General features: G+C 39.0%; 2 protein-coding genes across 3 annotated transcripts in view; one reads left to right on the plus strand and one right to left on the minus strand.

Annotated features, from left to right (window-relative positions):
• ELP4 (elongator acetyltransferase complex subunit 4) overlaps positions 1 to 13,778 on the minus strand; it is a gene marked incomplete at its 5' end in the record, with an annotated part of 138,387 nt that extends 124,609 nt beyond the window's left edge. Inside the window, 2 exons of the mRNA XM_084288445.1 lie at positions 8,794 to 8,829; positions 13,595 to 13,778. Of these exons, the coding sequence (XP_084144571.1) occupies positions 8,794 to 8,829; positions 13,595 to 13,778 (220 nt within the window). The remainder of the gene's footprint in view (positions 1 to 8,793; positions 8,830 to 13,594) is intronic.
• A 70-nt stretch (positions 13,779 to 13,848) lies between these two features.
• IMMP1L (inner mitochondrial membrane peptidase subunit 1) overlaps positions 13,849 to 19,542 on the plus strand; it is a 33,071-nt gene continuing 27,377 nt past the window's right edge. The window contains exon 1 of one of the 2 annotated variants that reach the window (XM_084287424.1): positions 13,849 to 13,915. The gene's annotated coding sequence lies outside the window, so the exon portion shown is untranslated. Of the gene's footprint in view, positions 13,916 to 13,950; positions 14,125 to 19,542 lie in introns of those variants that run through there. The other variant, XM_084287425.1, reaches the window with a different exon arrangement.

Consider the following 19,542-nt stretch of genomic DNA (forward strand, 5'->3'; position numbering starts at 1 on the left):
ATTTCTTTCAAAGCTTTAAGAACTACAAAAATAGGCAACAGCAAAATATTGAAAAAAAAAAAAAGAAAATCCAGCAAATCTGTATAATGCAAGTCTTCAATAGAAAAAATTCAATTGGCTGAAAAACCATTTGCAATGCCATTGTTGCAATCTATCCAGAGCAAAAACATGAACACATTTAAAAGACAACTGAACTTGCAGTTTAAGAGGTGAGAAAATTATTGTTAGCAGACGTAGTGAATACTAGCCCACTGGAACCAACATACGAACTCCCACTGACTGCAGGAAGGCAAACATTTCCATCAGCATCTCTTTGTTGCAAGTTAACTATCAGAAATTATTAGAATCAGAAAGTCTTAATGAGCTTCATGCAATTAAGATTAGCATAACTAAAAACTATGGGGGAAGTGAATGAGTAAATAGCTTCTGAAATTTGAACCATCTTGGATGTTCTCTACTTTTAGGAGATAGAGAAAAAATTATAGCAATATTAACAGCTAGCACAACACATTCCTGACAGTATAATAATCTGATTAATACAGTAAAATTTTAGATCATGCCAATTAGGTAAATTTTCTTTATGCAGAACTAACAAGACTCCTAATCCATTGTTTGTGTAACTTGGAAACAATTTCCTCCCTATTATGAATCACACATGAAAACGTTAAAATATAATTCATAAAACCAAAAACAAAAGCTGAAAAAGAGAAAGCTGCCATTCATATCTAAAGTGGGGTGGGGGAATGGGGATACTACCATTTTGATATGCACCAGAACGGCACATTCTGGAGCTTAGCAATCAAAGAGAACAAATGACGTGTGGTAGGGAAAAATGAAGAAAGAATGTGTACATCTGAAAAGGAGAAAGAGCCTAAAAGAAATGAGGAAACTTAAGAAGCAAATCCCAGAAAAATAGCGTTTCACTGCAATGCTCCTGATCCCATATACAAACACTGCCACTTCCAGTGCTTAGATTAACAAGACACGGAAATTGGTAAATTTCAAAATTTGAAATTTTCAAATTCACTGGGGAAGGAAGAGTTCTACCAGAAAAACTCCCTATTCTCCATGGGACATCGGGCAACACACAATTTATTTCCTTGCTTGTCATTTCACTCTCAGATTTAGTATGTGAGATACCTTGTCTTTTTCTTCTTTTTCTTTTTTTTTTTTTTTTTTTTAAATGTTAAAAGGTATACACTACTAATTTGGCAAAAATTAATTGTTTCATTTCTTTCTTCTCCTTCTACACAATAATCCCTTCAGCTTCCAAGATTACTGACTTTGTTGTTAAGTAGAAATATTTTTCATAAAGTTTCTCATTCATTAAAACCATGAAAAAAGAATTCTGTTTGAAAAAGAAATTAATTAAAAGCAACTGTAAACCATCATTTTCTGACAGAGAAATAAACCCAAGGGAGTACAATAATTACAACACTATTCCTACTACTACTAGCCATTGATGCATGCAACTTATTGTAATCTAAGGGATTTAAGAACTCAGATTATATTCTTTCGTTTACCTTTGAGACTGTTAACCTGCTTAGCAGGACATACTAGCCTTCTGATCCACTTCCAGTAACATATTAACATAAAAGTGGCACATTTATCTTTCCAAAAATAACAATCTAGTGAAGAATATGGACAAATCAGTACTGTGAGAAGTGCAATATTCACAAATGCTTACTGTTGTTTCCTGTTAAAATTTCACCAGAACTGGTGAAATTTCTAAAAGAGTTACAGAATTACAAACTTATTTCCTTGAAAGTTTAGAGCCATTAAATACTTTATATAGTTTACTCTGGCTTCCTTTATTCTATTTAGTGATTAATAAAGATACTAAAGAAGTGTTTTCCTAGTGATTCAGGTCCATAGATTGTGCCATGACTTGAGGATGTTGATCCTTGTGAGACTAGGATGGAGACAAAAGGCTCATTTCAGATAAAACCAAATCCCAACCGGGGAAGCAAAGAGTAGAACTGACACCAACTAAAGTTTTTAAGAAGTATTACAGTATTATTTGTTAGACGTATTATTTGAAACCTGCCTAGCCCTTAAATTGCTTCAAAAAGAGGAAAAACAAAACAAAAACAAACAAACAAAAAAAAACAACAACACAAACATAACTGGAGTGGTTCTTCTTTGTAACTGGAGTCCAGGAACATATATGGTTCCCACCCACAGCTCTTTACAGCTATACATTATGGAATATAGACTTCCATGTGCTAATTTCCATCTATGAAGCTCTCAGTTTAAGAACCAAAGCCACTTGCAAATCAGTAAAGTGACAGCATGATATCTATTTATTCAAAAAATAAAAAGTATGTCTGAGCTACCTAAGAGGTCACCAAGCCTCCCATATAATCGCTGCAGCAGATGTCAGTGGAGGCAATACTGTTAGACCTCCCTCCCTTTGAACAAAAGAAGAAAAGGGACATAAGTCGGGCATTCTGGAAGAATCCTCACACAATATTTACCACATCTTGACAAATCACAAAACTTGATTTTCACGTATAGGTTAAAGTTCACCTTCTTCATCATTTGGAGCACACAAACACCAAGCTGCATTGCATACGGACAGGATTTAACTCACATTTACCAGAGTATGAGCCAATAACCCATTTAATCAAAGCATTTTTAGGTTGGGTTTGTGTTTGCAACTATACAGAGAGTCTCTCTGGATCATCATTTTTAATATTAATTATTCCTTGGGAAGTAAAGAGCATGGTCAGTTATGTGCCAAACATAACATAGAAACTCTGTAAAAGTGGATAAATGTAAGAAATCATACTGTGCATGGATGATTATGTAACTAAACTAAGAGGGAATGAGACTGTAGTAGTTAAGAATATTTTTTATATGTATATGAAGTGGTGGGGAACAGGAAAAAAACCCTTCCACTGACTTGCCCAAGATTATAATTTGAGCGTTAGATTTATTTCTAATCTAACGGGACTGAAGAGGTTTTTACCCTGCCATGCCCTTCCAAACCTCCTTTTGCAAAGCAATGAGGAGCTTTCACATTAGCAAATTAAAAACGTTGTTCAGTGTGAAGAAGCATTTTAGCACTAGCCTTTCCTCTTGTCTTCTTACATCAACTTTCTTAACAGTAAACTTAACAGTGAAAACATGAAAATGAACTATTGGAGAGTGATCTAAATATAAAACACCTCATAGTCTGCTACAGTACTCAAAGGATTAAATGTGTCTCAGAAAGCCTTTACAAACAGTGTATCTTGAATTGTTAAAGTCAATGCATCTGTAAGAATCCCTCAGTTCTTCAATTTGTCACATAGAGGATGGCTTTTTATTGATTCATTTCTAGGTCACTAAACTTTTGTGGTATTCAAAAGATCTAAAGTGCACCCATATGGGGCTTTTCTGATAGCATCCATTGTACCCTGGATTCAACAGTTACATTGCTATTCACAACCAGAGGAGTACAGCTTTCTTTTTCTAAATAAACAAACAAATCATTTAGCACAGGTATTTCAGTAGCTCACTGATTATTTTCATAGGTAAAGTGGGCAAAATGCTTTCAAGGATTTTTGTTTTCTGATAACTCCTGGACTTACCCGTTGATGGCTAGGATAAATGCTTGACTGTTATCTTTATTTTTCCAAATTACACACACATCCAGAAGAACTACCTCCTTTCTATACAGGTAGGAAGTAACATTAAGTGTATTTCAGTCAGCCAAGAAACTTAAGACAAGCCTGGCCCAAATCTTTATTCTTAGCCTCTGTACTAAATGGCTGTCCCGTCAGCAGCCTTCATTGTGAACTTCACTTCTAGCTAACAAGGCGCGCAGACAAACGAGACTCGTGCAGCTGCAGACTCTTTTCTGGGTCCAGTCACCACAAGTCACACAACAGTCCACAGCTTTCTCCGATTCTTTCTGAACAAAGAGTATTCTATAGCTAAGTAGCAGGTGAGTAACTAGTGAAGCGTAAAACTATACAAGGAAAAGAGATCATTTACCTAGAAGTTATGTATATTGTCTCCGGGACAAAACCTTTTCTGATCGTGCAGATTAAGGACATAAATAAAATACTTTATTTTGACCATTATCTGGAGGCCTCTTTCCACAACAGCATGCTTTCATGGCCAAAACAGTTATGAAGGAAATGCGGTATTGTCAGTATCAGCACAATGAATTCCAGCATACAGCCACGTCGAAAACAAAGGATACAGACCAATTCCTATTTCTGGCTTCTCTCACCCCTATACCGTACAGGTTACTGAACACTTACGAGACATGCTCAACACCTTTGTGCACGGACTGTCTGTGGGACTAGCAGGAATCAGTGGGTCATGGAATTAGATACCAAATTTTAAGATACTGGCGTTAAGCTGGAGCACAGAAAACAAAGAGAGCAGATATGTGTGAGGCACTGTAACCAGATGGTTTATATAATCATTAAGGACGAAAATCTCACGTAATTATGGAAATTTATGTCTAAGCATGTGGCATCAAGAATTAAAAAAAAATCCCTAGCCCTAAGTGCTCCCCCTGCACCAGAGGTGTTTGTGTTCCAAGGGTGGGATGGAGGAGAAGCGCTGTAACTTGGAGGGGAACAAAAGTCACCATAAGGCAACAAAGATGCATGGATCATGTTTGTAACAACTAACTTTTAAACATCTGTATATTGAATGACACGAAGGTCTTTGAAAAACTCCAGAGATAATTTGTAGCTTAATTACTTACAAAGATCAGAGCTATAAGGTGAAAAAATAAGACTGCAGCAATGTAATGTACAGATAGCTTTTTTTCCCCTCTTTACAAAGCCTAGACAGGTTGCCCTAGAGCTGCCAAAAGCCTGTCATAGCCTATCAGTATTGATCATTTTTTTCACCAGATAGCTCTACAGCATAGTACTGTGACCTAAGGTGAGTCTTTCTGTAGCTACGAAACATTTCTCTGAATTGCTGCAGGTTATAAGACGCGATTATTTCAATAATCTGAAATTCCATTTTAAAGATACTTTACTAATGTCCACATTTACTAACCCTGAGGGGATATACTCTGTGTCACTTGCATTTAATTAGCACATGCCAACACTGAGTTGTCAAACATACAAGCTACAATATTTGGCATTTGGCCACATTTCAGAAAGGTGAATTCTGATTAACTTGTATTTTGTATAATTATATTTGGAAAATCACTGTTTTGCACCTCTCTGGAGATTATCTTTTTCAATTTTAAAAAAGATGATAAATTCAATTATATTGACAAGTGAAGAGAGCTCTTACCAGTCAGGTTAAATTGCATGTCTAACAAAAATAAGAATAGCTAATTAAAGTAGCTGAAACTGCTGCAGGGCTTCGAACGCACAGGTATGGACCTGCTTTTAACCAAACAACTTTAACTTTTTATAATTGACCTCAGCTACTAACAAAAACCCTCCTACTGATAATCTTGAAAACATTTAGCCATCAATGACCTTGTCAAAGCTACAGCATCTCAAAGGTATGTAGGAACAGGCTCCGATAGGGTACCCAGGACAGCCCTATCTGAGCACACCGTAACTCACTATGCAGAATGCAAACCACATTGTTCTGAAAACTCTTCCTAAGGGTGGCGAAACAGCAGGTCTAAGCACACTGGGGAGTGGGAGGAAAGGAGTTTGTTTAATCAGCAGCTACACTATTTGTTTGTTTTGAAAGGGGAGACTCTTCCATACGGCTAATCTGCTGGAGCAGTTTAAGGTGAAAGAGCCAACAAGTGGTCACACATTGGTGTTGAGCAAACTGTCTGGGTAGCGTTCAAATTCCATTTCACTCAAGAGTCAGAGTGCCAGTTTGACCGCTTCTTATAAACCCAGTACAGGAATCTCTCTTGAAATTAGAGTACCAGTTTAAAAAAAATAATAATTAAATCTTACTATAGGAACAAAACCCAGTAAGTTTCAGGTTCCTCTAGTATCTTGTGTAAGATAATCATGTACCTCAACTCTCTAATTTTCATATAAATAAAACACTGTCAAAAGAACATACTATAGAAGTTCAATTGAAATCAATTGAAATCATGATGCTTATTATTATGATTTGAATTTAAAAAAATTGAGCACTTATATTTCAAACATTACTTTACAGTCACATCCAGTAACCTGTGCCATTACTACATCTCCAGAACACAACTGTTAAAATAAATATTTTAATATCCTGAATCTACTATTATTTGGTTAAATTAACCAAGATAATGTGTCAAATAATGAAGATGAGCATTTAATTTGCAAAGGGAGCTAAGCTAAAAGTAATGCAATTTATTCTTGCCTTAGAGAATGTTGAAGGGAGGGGAGAAGAATTTAACCTTTTTATAACACTTGGAGTACAATGCAGAAAGATCTTCCTAGGAGGTTTATCGCTGACAGCTTCAATCCTGTATAATATTAAGCTTGCCTAGACTAATCTCATGACAGATTTTTTTGTGTGTATTGACAGGATATTCTAACAATGCAGCTACAATTTTGCCTGCACCAACTTTAAAAATTAGTCTAAAAGTTTTTAGACTAATGAGTCATGAATAAATATAGTTCTCCCTTCAAGACTTTTGGTATATAATTACACGTTTCAAAATAACATATGGAAAGTTTTATTTTGGAAAAAAAAATAGTTTCCAAATCTAAAAGTGAAATTCTCCTTCACGTTTCTATAAGCTAAGCTTAATAGCAGATCACAAATAAACAGTCATGCACTCAGAGGAAAAAACAAACAAACACAAAAACCATCCAGGTAAGAATCCTATCATTTTCAAATCACGGAGTATTGGCATCTCTTTCATTAGAACAGCAAGGTCACCACCTTTTGTATTCACTTCATCTGGTGCCATTTAGGTTAGGTGAAGCGGATATCTAACCCTATGCTCAACAGTAGGCAAAAGCAGATGTTTAGGATAGGGTAATAAGAACTGAACAAGCAAATACGGTGCTTCGCTTGCTCAGCCTCGCACTGTTAGTAGCTCAAGGACTTCCCAAACCAGGCTTGGTATCCATGTACTTAGTAATCCAAACTGCTTTCTGTTCCATGAAGTTGCCTACTTTCCCACTGATAGCATGATTTATTTTTTTTTAATTATTATTTGTTTTCTTTCACAACACTTTACGGTAAATTATTCCGCTACTTAACTGCATACCGTGTAAAGAACCAACTTCTTTTGTTTCATGTCAATTTTATAGACAGAAGATTCATTTGATATGAGCCAGTTCTACTGACAGGGACAATGAATATCATGGGAAGACAAGACAAGAAGTTTCATAATCTGTGATCTCTGAAAAATATGATAGGTTCTAACTTTTTCCTCCTTCTGACCATAGAAAGACCGCAGCTCTTCTCAAACTGTGTCAGAAAAGATCTCTTAAAGCAGTTAAGATATAACATTTTTAACATTTCCCCTGAGTTCACATAAATGTGGGTGAAATGTCACATGAAAATTAAGCTTAATTGGTATTCTCTTCCTCAAGAAAGGCCAAATACTCTCTTCTAGTTCTGACTCTTCAGTTCTCCTCTTCCCCTTGTACCAGCTCTGGTACACATCTCACATATTAACTCTGGTCACTAAGCCAAGACAAAAGTCTCCACTTTAACCAGATCAGTTTTTTGTATGCTTAGTGCTGAATCATCTCAGCAAAGAACTGAAAAGCACTAGTACCAGCTCAAGGAAGAGGACTGCATAGCCAGGAAGAGAGAGGAGGATTTGGACAACTTCTTTTACCAAAAGTGAACTGCTGTACCAATTCTCAAAAAATTTGAACTTAAATGGTTGCCATTAGACAGGTGGTAACCTATATGAAATCAGATAATGTCAGTGAACTTTTTCTGTCAGGCAACTATTCAAATTACTTCGATCTGCATCACAACATACAGCAGTTTATAGATTTTTATTTAAAAATTGAGATTTTCTAAGATTCACTGAAGACAGCAACATCTGTCTCAATAACAGCCTCTAATGATAGTTAAAATGTAGAAATAAGAACTAGCCTTACAGTAACAAGACATAACATAACCTTTCTCATGGGGAAACTGAAAACACTGTTCAATTTCTAGGACAGGTTCATGTAAACCCTATACTAGCCAAAGATAACATGATGTAACCCCAATATTGTCTAGAAGAGAACTCAGATAAGCCCTCTCCATATTTCACTGTTATATTCTTCAGTGTTAAAATTATTTGAAATGTTGTAACAGTTCAAAATATCATGACCCAATCTACAAACGGAGACACAAAGGCAGGTGAAGTTAAAGACCGGTCTCCTTAGTGATGGTTGTCATTTGAAAGTGAAAGTAAAGATAGGCAAAATGTTAGGACCACATCATTTTACTCCTTCAGAAAATAACTGAAAATTACTGATTACATCTTACTTAAGGTTGAAAGACTGAACAACTGCCAGCCTACTGGTGTCTTTCTCTAGAGGCATGAAGACCTTGTTTTTGCCTACATATTTCATACCAGCGAAATTTAAATTATCTCTAGTAATATTGTTTAAGTGATCAGCAGACTTAACTTCTTTGATGTAAAAAGCCTACTTCAGAACATCAGGAAGGTTACAGTGGGAAGGATGAAATGACACTCCCTCAAGTTGTGAAGCTAGCTTGCATTATGTGCTACTTAGATCCTTGTTTTCTTTTGAGGTATAGCTCAAAAGCTTTAATTCAGCAACTCCATAGCATTTAAAAGAGAAATGGGAAGTGTGGTTTTTATACACAATAAAAAGACAGGTCATTTAATAATATATTGAAATTAGCAGAATAAGCCACATTCTGATATATTGTATTTATATATTCTATACTAACCAATAAGAAGAAGGGTTCCAACAGCTAAGCCTCCACCTGGAAAGAAAACAAAATGAAGAAGAGAGTAAGACTACATTTTAATGCTACGTTAGAGAACAATTGAGTTTTCTTAGTTTATAAGTCAAAGAAAGGTGATAACAGGGAATTTAAAAATACAAAAGTGAACAACATTTTAATTACCTTTGCAATACTTCCTACAATTCTCTATTATGAAATAATTACACATTGCATGTAATTATATATTACACATTACAATTACTTTCACAATATACTGTACTATCATCGTCATGGCAAAAAAGATCCTGCAGAGCTCTATGCAACTATACTCAAGTCCTACAATAACGATTTATGATCTCTGCCAGGGAATTTTTACTTGGATGACTCAAGTGAGTAAACATTCTCCAAAGTACATCCATATCAATCACTACCAGGTGATATTGCTTTGTACCAAGAACCACGTACACAAAGTGGCCTGCTAAGATGCTCACAAATTCCCACTGAAGTCAGCCAGGCAAAATCCTGGTTGCCTAGTTTTTGTTGTATTACTGAAAATAGACAAAACAATAAGGCAGGTATGATTTCACCCAATAAGAGCTGGACTGACACTTCATAAAATAAAATAAACCTGAAAAAAATACTATTAAAGTATTTTTGAGTATGTCTTGGACACAGAAGCAGCTCTATCGATACAGCTGCATAAAATATTTGTTTAAAAATAAAAATATATTTTAACCAATTGGACACAACTTTCTTCTTTTTGCTCAAACAATTGCAATCAATGCTTATGTTCCAATCACAGATGACCAAATGAATAAGAGACTGAAACGGATACAGCCCATATGTTTTGATACACAGGCTCTTATCCTATCAATCTCAACAGTATAAAAAAAAAAAAAAAGAAAAAAAAAATCTATGAACTCTTGTTCTGACTGATTTATTTGTTCCTCAAAGAGAAAACAAGTATAATTATGTAACAGTGGTTTAAATGATTGTCTCAAGAAGGAATTTAAACAGAGAAGGTATATGAAAAAATCATGTTTTACTTCACGTGAAGAGCAAAAAATTGTATAATCTGCATTCCAAGACAGAAAATATTGGAATAACTTGAAGTTAGACTACAAATATTTTATTGAACATAAGACCGTGACAGGAAAGCTCCAAAAGCTTTGGAAGCATTTGGATGATCACATGAAACCAGTCTATTGCAGTGCTTTGCATGAATGAAACTGCAGTATGTCTTCCACAATTAAATCCTGCTCTAAAAGCAAGCTGGGAGCAAACCGAATCACATCAGCGCAGCATCCAAAGGTTTTGATAAAAGAAGTCTCTACTGTCAGACTCCAGTGAATAGTGTAACGGTCTATCAAATTAAGAGCTCATTAAACTTCACTGGAAATTGATTCCTAAAGGAGTTGGATCGATTTCTTCATCTTTACTTCTGCTGATGGGACTACAAATATCTGTAGCACCTATAAAGTTGATGTATACCCAGGAGGAAGAGAAAAAGTACATTTCTCTCCTGTAGGCCAAACAGATGCCAAAGGACCGTAGGCCAAAGGACTACAGTAGACTTCATTTTTATCAAGAGACAATGAATTCTGCATTCACCACTGATTTATGTGAACTCATCTTCAGCTCCTTAATGCTGCTGAGCAGCTAAGTTTCTATGCACATTCTAGCAAAAGTCACCCGACGACCTAGAATGCAATATAATTATACAGATTATAACATCAATAGGATTTGCAAACAATATACGTGCTTTTCCATTTTCATATTATACATAATTACCTCCAAAATTAAGGATTTTAGCACCAGGACAGAATATCAACAGATTGGAGGAAAAAAGCATTCAAAGAAATATTTTAAGGAAGCGTTACTTGTAATATGACTGCCAAGACACAAGGTATCAATGTTTGAGTATCAATAAATGATATTAGAGCAATCTAGGTATTGTGCATTAGTAGCATAACATTACTTGCTGCCTACTATAACAAGCCAAGGTACAGGACTTGGCATAAGCAAGCCAGAACTAGAAGACATAAAACAGCTCCAAATGTTGCTCTGTATAGGTAGAACAAGGATGCTGCTTATAAGTCATGCTGAGCAAGCAGCCAAAACAGTAAGTGCTTTTACAAAGTAGACGAACATCTGACATGAAACATTCTGGCTGCTGACCTTGTATTTCCTACTTAAAACAACAGCAAAAAATAAACAACAACAAACAAACAAAACCAAACAAATAAACACATCAAATCACAGGCCAAAGCCTGTGAAAGAAAAGACTAAAAATTGTGAAACACAAGACCATAAAAACAAAAGAGTAAAGAGATATTTTTTTGCTTGCATCGGTGGTACAGGTGTGGTAGCAGCATGTCTAGAATGATCACAAGGCTTCTACGAAAGTCACAAAAGTGTTAATATTGTTCCTTTGTTACGCCTGAACTCAAAACACAGCAGAATCACTTCACTGCCATGCCATGAGGCTACCAGAAATTTAGTGGCACATCACAGTGCAAACATGCAGTCAGCTACTCATTTCATCGCTGTGTCTCAGTGCATGACAGATAGCTCAAGCTATGCTCCTGAACCGAGATGTACAAACTCCTCCATATTTATGGCAAATGTATCAAGGAATCGAATATTTCCTAAATACTTTTTAAAAAGAACTGTATGTACTAGTTACTAGAAAGACAGAACGAAATCCCTGTGTTCACCAATTTTTGCTCCATTTTGTCTGTTCAGAAAAAAAAAATGTATACATACATATATATATATACACACACACACACACAACAGCTCTACCACAAGGATAAAGGAGAAAAAAGTACCAAAATCACGCTTGATACAAAGTATGCTTTAAACATTCAATTCTCTGAGGAGACAGAAAGCACGTGCTGCTAACAACAGCTGTTTAAAACTAGTACATGAAAAAAAAGTAACTCAAAATGGTGAGATTTTACCAAAACACAATTTCACATAGGAAATAGGGTCAGAGCCATAAACAATGATTACTTCTTGGCAATAATGACTGAAAATCTTGGTTATCTGAAGCTCCCTTGTAGCCACCACAGATGTAGTGTCTCTTGTCTTTAAACAGCTCGTACAAGAGAGAATATTTGTCAGCCAGTACCTCAACACAAAGTACTCCCAAGCTTTATTTTCAGGTCACCAGTTGTAGTGCCTCTTCCTACCAGCCAGAGCTGTAATGTGTGTATACCCTGGATGCTAAAGGGAAACTTGAGTAGGAAGGTTGGCTGAATAAGATGTTGTGGAGAGTTTAAGCAAGGATATTTTATTTGACGGAATGTAAAACTGTTGCAGTTACCATGGTAATGTGTTCGTATTTCAATGAGCAACAATAATAGTAAATTAGGCAAAAAGCAGGCCGCAGGAAAAAGTAGCAGGAACGTTGAAAAAATCAGAAGGAAGTTAAAATCTTTATGTTCCCTAAGAAATCTGATGTGAACTTATTTATTTATTTATTTGCTATTTTTATTTTGTTCTGCTAGTATCTAAGGCAGTACTACACGCAAACAACCAGGCGAGTTTTCTAACTTTCTGCATTGCCACTTAGAGCAACGAGGTTTCAGATCCTCAGGACAGAAACACAAGAAATGTTGCAACTTGAGAAGTGTCAACGATTGTTTTCAATGAGTATCTGTGGCCTTTTCTCAAGCAGCTTGAAACTGACCATTTAACACCAAACAAGGGATGTTTACATTATACAACAGTTGCAACTCTCTACAGAGAACTCCTTTGAAATCAGACATACGTGGTCTGTAACACTTGAAGGTACACCTGAATATAAAGCTGGGGGATGTAGAGGGCCTCACTGCTAAGACAGCATTTGCAGTGCAGCACTGATCTACCACTTTTTTTAAGGGAAATGCACTTACTAAGAAATAGCTAGTGATCAACTCTGTGCAAACCAACACGTAGCTGTGAGGTGCAAGAAATTCCTCCATGTATCCTCTGCCTTCCACTCTTTTCCAAAGTTCCTAATTAGACCCGTGTCTAGTAACACCACGCTTGCTCCCATGTCCCTTACTTACAGTTATTCCCAAGCTACCTCTGTCTGTCAAATAATTCAGTATCTGCCTTGCAGATCCTGGACCAAAACGTGTAAGAAAGGGGTGAGCCCCATGGAGGGCCACGGAGATGGTGCACGAGACCCACGCTGAGCCTTTGAGGGCCCCACTCAGCTCCCAGGAAGCTGTGACTGAAGGGCAAGGAGGCCAGTGAAGGTTTGATATAGAATATATCTGATATAGGGTTTTTCAGAGATGCCACGTCCTAAAAAAAAAAAAAGTTAAGGTACTTCCAAGAGCTTCTGTTCCTAGGGTCAAAGAGAAGGGTCTTTTTTAAAGCGTAAAGCCCATCAGGTCAGGAAATTACTGAGCATTAAGGCAAGGAAAGGGTATTTTAGAAATAAATGAGATATACTGGGAAAAAAAGCCTTCCCAATTTCCACACCAAACCCCAAATCCCGTCAGGGAGCGCCTGCAGGCTGCGGGAGCTGCCGGCACCAGGAGCTGTCCACACGCCCCGACCCACGCCGTGCCACAGCCGCTATTTCTACACTGAAAAAAAAAAAAAAAAAAAGGAACAGGAAAAGGGATTCGCTGCAAAGGCTCAGAGCACCTCACGAGCTCCATCTCTGCGAAGGGGGGGGACGAGAGACAGCCCCGGGGGCGCCGACCGCTGCCCTCGCCTCAGGGAACCGCGCTGAGGGGCCCGGCGGGAAGGGGGTGCGGAGGGGGGGGGGGGGGATGAGGGGCGGGGGGAGCCGCTCTCCACCGACCTAGCACAGCGTCCAGGGACGGCAGCCCGCTGGAGAGCAGCAGCTGCCCGTGCCGAGCGGAGGGCCGGGTGCCCGGCAGGGCGGACAGGCGGCTGCCGCCGGCCGCCGCCTTGCGCTGGAAGCTGGTGGCGGGGCCGCCCGCGGCTGTGGTACCGGCCCCGGCCCCGGCGCCCCGCGCCGCCATTTCGGCTTCGCCTGACAGCGGGGGAAGCCCGCCCGCTGGGCGCAGCCAATAGCGGGGCGGCTGGGGAGCCCGCTGCCCAATGGCAGCGCGCCTTGTTGGCACGTGGAGGGCCGGGCGGCCCGGTGGCGAGCGGGCAGGTGAGCGGGCAGCGCGCTGAGGGGAGCGGGGCCGGGCTGAGGGGGTGGCCCCGGGGGAGCCGGGCACGGAGAGACCCCGGCATGGAGAGACCCCGGCCCTGCTCGGTTCCCTCGGGCTGGAGGCGGAGGGGCCGGGGGTGAAGCCCGGCCGGGCCTCGGCAGCCTCCCGTAACGGCGGCGGTGGGGGGGGCCCCGGGCGGCCCCGTCAGGTGCGGGCCTGGGGAACCGCTCCTGGGGGGGGGTGTAGGGTAAATATAAAAGGGTGTGCTCATGGGGCTCTAATTTTACAATTCCCTCCTCTTTAATTTAGCTTTAATTTAATTTGGATGCATGCGTGCTTTGTTGTTGTAAAGCATGGCTTTCAGAGGCGTGTGTTCATCGAGTGCTTTTTTTTTAATGAAAAATTATGAATACTCACATTAAGTATAAACAGGAAGAAAGATCAATGCGTTAGCAATACGTTAACAATCCCGCAGTACCGCTTCACCCCTGCGTATCGGTTTCGTGCACAGGGATGTGAAGTTCCAGCAGTGTGTGCTCCTGGCTGGTGGCAGGGCGTTAATTTTGCTGCTGCGCAGCTTCTTTTCATGTTAAAGAGTGGGCAGTGAAAGGCCTTCGTCAAGAGTATCCCGAGAGTTGTCTTACTGTTCTGTATTTGCTGCCAAACTCTGAGATATTGAATAATAAACACTTAATTTCAAACTTAGGTTATTGTCCAGCACAAGTGGTGGTGGTGGAGAATCAAAAGACATGTTAAAAAAAAAAAAAAAAAAAACCAACAAAAAACAAACATGGCAAGAAATAAACATATCTATTAAATGTCATTTTCTATGATCTGACTAATGATTGGTGGAAATCTGGAACAGGATTCACAATTCTTTTGAAAAAGCTCAAGAATCAGGTATTGTTGGTGTAAACTCTGTGTGTCATTGCGTGAGGAGTTTGAAACTGGCAGAGTTCTCAACTTTTAAAGCCTCACATCAGCTCTTCCATTTCTTTCTGTATTATAGTTCCAGTGTCCAATACCTAAATTGTTCCAGCAGTGAGTGCTTGCAGGTGTGTGTAACCTATGTTTTAGAGAGCTTTTGGTATAGAACACTTGTAACCCAGAGGGGTTACCTTTGTGAAGTGGCCACGTACATATCAGAGACGGAATTGAATGATAAACTACCTGCATGTTGTCTCGCTGATTTATTTTTTTACCGTCACCCCCATGCAGAGCAGCACACTTCCTTTTGCTCCTTCAGCAAGACAGTACTTCTTTGCTTGTTTTTAAGGATGTTAAAACAGATTACATTAACTTTACAGAATAGGTATAAATAAATGTGCAGGGCTGAGCCTCCTCTTTCTATTCTTCTCTTTCTTATTACTATTTCTCTGACAAGTAGTTATTCTATTCTTCCTTTTTATCTCATTTTCCCATTGAAATTAAAACCAGAGGCTAAATAATTGTCAGACACAGAACCCAAATTCCGAAAGCGTTTTGTAATTGGCAACGCTTGTGCCGTGCTCCTACCATTTTTAGAATTTCTTGCATGAAACATGTTTAACTTCAGTCAAAGATTCCTGGAAATCTCAGCCTTTCCTGACCGGATATGATATGCCACTGTCGCTACAAGAGAAAGTCTCGTTTCCTTTTCCTCCTCTGCTTCCACTGATTCAGTCCAGCAGAGCCAGGGGCTTGTCAGATCCTTTCTAGAGCCGATTCAGCTCACTGATCTGACGTGGAACTACCCATCTGCTTTCTTGATAGGTTGATTTTGTGTTCTGTTGCTGAGCAGACGCAATAAGGAAAAGGGTATTTACACAGAGTGGGCAACGAAACCTTCCAGCTTTTGCTGCGAGCTGTTGATTCATCTCACAGTGTGAATGAACCTCACAGCTACTTGAGAATTTTCTATGTTTTAACATTAAGTGAAAATTTTTTGTAATGATTTCTGTGAGATGGTATCTTCTGAAATACAGAGAAAATGCCTCTAACATTGTAACTTACACCAGGAGACACTGTATTACCACAGAATTGTGGAGAAGTATAAATAGTCTCTCAGTATAAGAACCGAATTTCAGAAATTATTGCAATAGTCTCTGTTTGTGATGTTTGCTGCTCATCTGTCACGTTTTATGGTGAGGAGTAGAATTAACACCCTACTGATTTAGAAAGCAGGTGAAAGTAAGCTCTTTTTCAAGGATTTAAGCTTTTCTGAAAAAGTTAACTATTTAATACCATAAAGCTTTACAAATGAATATGTGCCTGTAAAAACATCACTTACAGCACCTGACCTTGTTTGCATGCAAATTTTAGAAAAGTAGAGAAGAAAGTGAGTGTGTGGAATTTTCTTAATTTTGAAGTCAATGGCGTTTCATTTTCAGGAATGATATTAGCTGTTTCACTCTCTTGAATTATACTGAGAGTTTGCCGGGGGTCACGTGTCCACGGTCCAAAATTCCCAGCCATTGGGAAGGATCCCACTAGGAGCTGTCTGACAGTTCGGAAAGCAACACCACAGGAACTGTAATTCCAGATACTACAATATAGAAAAACCTCATCCTTAACTGTATGTTAGTAGGTAGCTAACTCCTATTATTCCTGCTCTGCGAATGGAATTGAGATGCAGAGAACCTACAGAGCAAGGAGATGATTGCAAATCATGAGCAAATGTCTTCGTAATTGCTTTCCATTCTTCTCTTGCTTTGGTTACTGGAATGCAGCCTACATTGGTTACAGGTTTAAACTCTTAGGTCCTTCAGCTACAGCAAGTTGTGTTGTTTAAGTAGTGTTTCTCTGACTGTCATGTCTACATGTTGATACACATTTCTTACTTACCTTGATTTCAAATTAATGGGTTTTGCTACATTTTAATTGTACATTATAAGATTCAGCGTATTCTCTTGTCCTTCCCTGGCAATGAGCGAAATGCTGTTTTGGAATAAAATACATCAGTTAATTTTGTTTCAAAACCGTACGTCTGCCTGATCAGTTTGTAGCAATATTTTTCTTTGGTTTACTTATGGGATAGAAAACTAGAAAGCTGCAATCTAATGGCAGTCCTGATTCATAATCTTATTAGTGTTTGGTTTTGTATGGCAAAGCAGCTCCCCTCATCAGTCCTGGAATGTGATGGCATTAGGCTTGATTAAAGTTTTATAGTCACCAAATCAGATTAGGGCCCGCGTCACCTGACGAGGTAGGGCCGGCAGTCATGTGGTCCTGCACCCCGCCGAGCTCACGCTGGGAGCTGAAACAAGGTAGTTTGCTTTTGAGATGTTCTTAAGTATCTAACAGCATGGGTCATGGATTATGACCGCAAAGAAGATGGCTTCATTTTCCTGATCTTTGAACTGGCTAGAATAGGATGTTTGAGAGTGCAGGATCTTCAGGGCATGAGCCAACAACTGGAAAGAATGTTTAATCCTGGAAGTTCTGGCGCTGAAAGACCTGGGGTTTTTCAGTGTGAAAAAAGCTTAAAAACTACTTACCCAATCCTTCCCTGGAAAACGCGAGGATTAGCGGGAGAGTTTAAGACATACCAGTCGTGTGAGATTGTATAAAACATGACATGATTTTCTTCGGAAAGCCTCTAGATGTTTTCTCAGTGCCTCTGTGGGTTTTATTTACTGAACAACTGTGATAAAAATTTGAACCTGTGTCGAACGTAAGCAGTTCTTTTAAACTGGGAGTACATAAATCAGGCAACGTGAATCCAAGCAGTATGGTTGACTCTATGCTATGTGCTGTGGACAACGGTTTAATAAATGTAGATCATTAAAAAGTTATTACTGAAATGACCATTGTAATTTCTGTGCAGATATTAAATATGCTCCCATAATTCCAGAATATAAAAGTATACAGTATAGAATTACTGAAGGTTGCAGAACGGCAGTAGCGAAGATGAGCTTTAAGTTGAGTGTGCTGTCTTAATAAGCATCGTACAAATTAGTCATGTATTTCACAGGGATTACTTTACCACTGTTTATTTTAAAAAGATGAATTCACATTTATTTAAAACAATCATGATAATTTAAAAATAGGTCTAAAGTAGGACTAAAAGCAATGGAAAAAATAGCCAGCTGGAGGAGGAGTATTCTTTGCATTGTGGTTTCTGATATTCTATGATGTTTTTCACGCTGGGTTCCACGTCCATTTAAAGCTTACTTCAGGATTAAAATCTAGAATTTGAGAGAGTGATTCTAAGCCTTTTCCAAAGCTTAACGTCCACAACTATTTCGTAGAGGATACAGATGACTGCCCTCAAAGAGTAAAACTTTTTGTTGCTTCAGCGTATCAGTGGATAAGGTGAAGTTTGTGTTTCAACTGGAAAAATGTAATTTAAATTCTTTGATATTTTGAAGTCTTTGTTTTTGATTTCCAGCTGTATCTGGCTGTGCGTATTTGATTAAGCAGGCGTTTCTAAAGCCAGGCAAATAATGTAGGCCATGATGTTTTATGGGAAGGAAAAGGAAAATAGCTGTGATTTTTAAATATAGAATATTTATTAATGCAGTTCATGCGAAAATACAGAATGTATCGTGTGTGTTTTTAGATTCCAAGATTGACTGAATGTCTAAAAAAAAAAATGTGTGTTGCTGACGTTATAGTTTCTATTAGCATCTTTTCCTAAAGCCGCTGTTAAAAGGTTAAAAATTGTCCCCTTTTGAACTTTGGAAAAGCATTACATTTTCTGCCAAGGCTCTTAGTCTTCCAATGCACTATTCCACAGCACTGTGCAATTTCTCTGAAAATTCTCCAGTAGCAGCAGCTGCGGGAATGCAGGCAGTGCTTGCTCCTCGCCTACAGGGTGGGCCTTTATAGGAGGTGCTCTTTTTTGGTTTAGCCTTCCCCGTCATCTCTGTCCCCATTATCTCTGCAACATTGTGAAACCTGAATCCCATGAATGTTGTGGCAAAGCACTTGAGGCTTGTCCATGCTTAGAAAAGATTGACCCGCTCCCCTTCAGGATTCTGAAGCTGTTGCTCGTCTCTGCTTGCTGGGATATTCTTAAAGGTGTTTTTGTACGGAGGACTTTCCCTCCTTGCTGCTATTGCCCCAAACCAACCAGTAATGTTCCGACAAGTACTTCTGTAGTACTTTCTGGATATAAAAGTTAACAAAATCCACGTCATGAGTCTTGTAATTGTGCTGCCCCACCTGCCCGACCTCCCCTCTTGTGTAAAGGAAATGTAATTGAGGAGTTTTCGTATACTTCGAGGTAACTTTTGGCTGCTCTGCTGCAGGGTAGGATCTGTATTGCTGACTTCTTCTCCGATTAGCTTCAGCAGCAGGCTCTGACTTCCACTGAAGCAGTGCCAGGCATGCTAGCTGTGACTCAGGAAGTTTCTACATTGGAAGTTTCTACATTTCTACAGTCGATTGGAAAGGAATCTCAAAAACTTGATCGCAAAGACAAGAATCTTTGCCAACGTGCTTACATGAAAGGATGTAACTTCTTGGCAGGCCAAAGTCACAGCCTAAGCTTTCCAGTGTAGTGGCCAGCGATGTGTTCTGGGCACTGAGGGTTCACTAGCTCCTCCAGACAGGTAGGTTAATGCCGGCTGGGGTATTCAGCCACTGCTGCTCTGGAAGTAACCTGAGGTGGTGTAGTGTCCCCTAATGAGCAGTTTTACTGCCC

The sequence above is a fragment of the Netta rufina genome (assembly GCF_964035555.1).
Source record: "Netta rufina genome assembly, chromosome: 5".
NCBI lineage: Eukaryota > Metazoa > Chordata > Aves > Anseriformes > Anatidae > Netta > Netta rufina.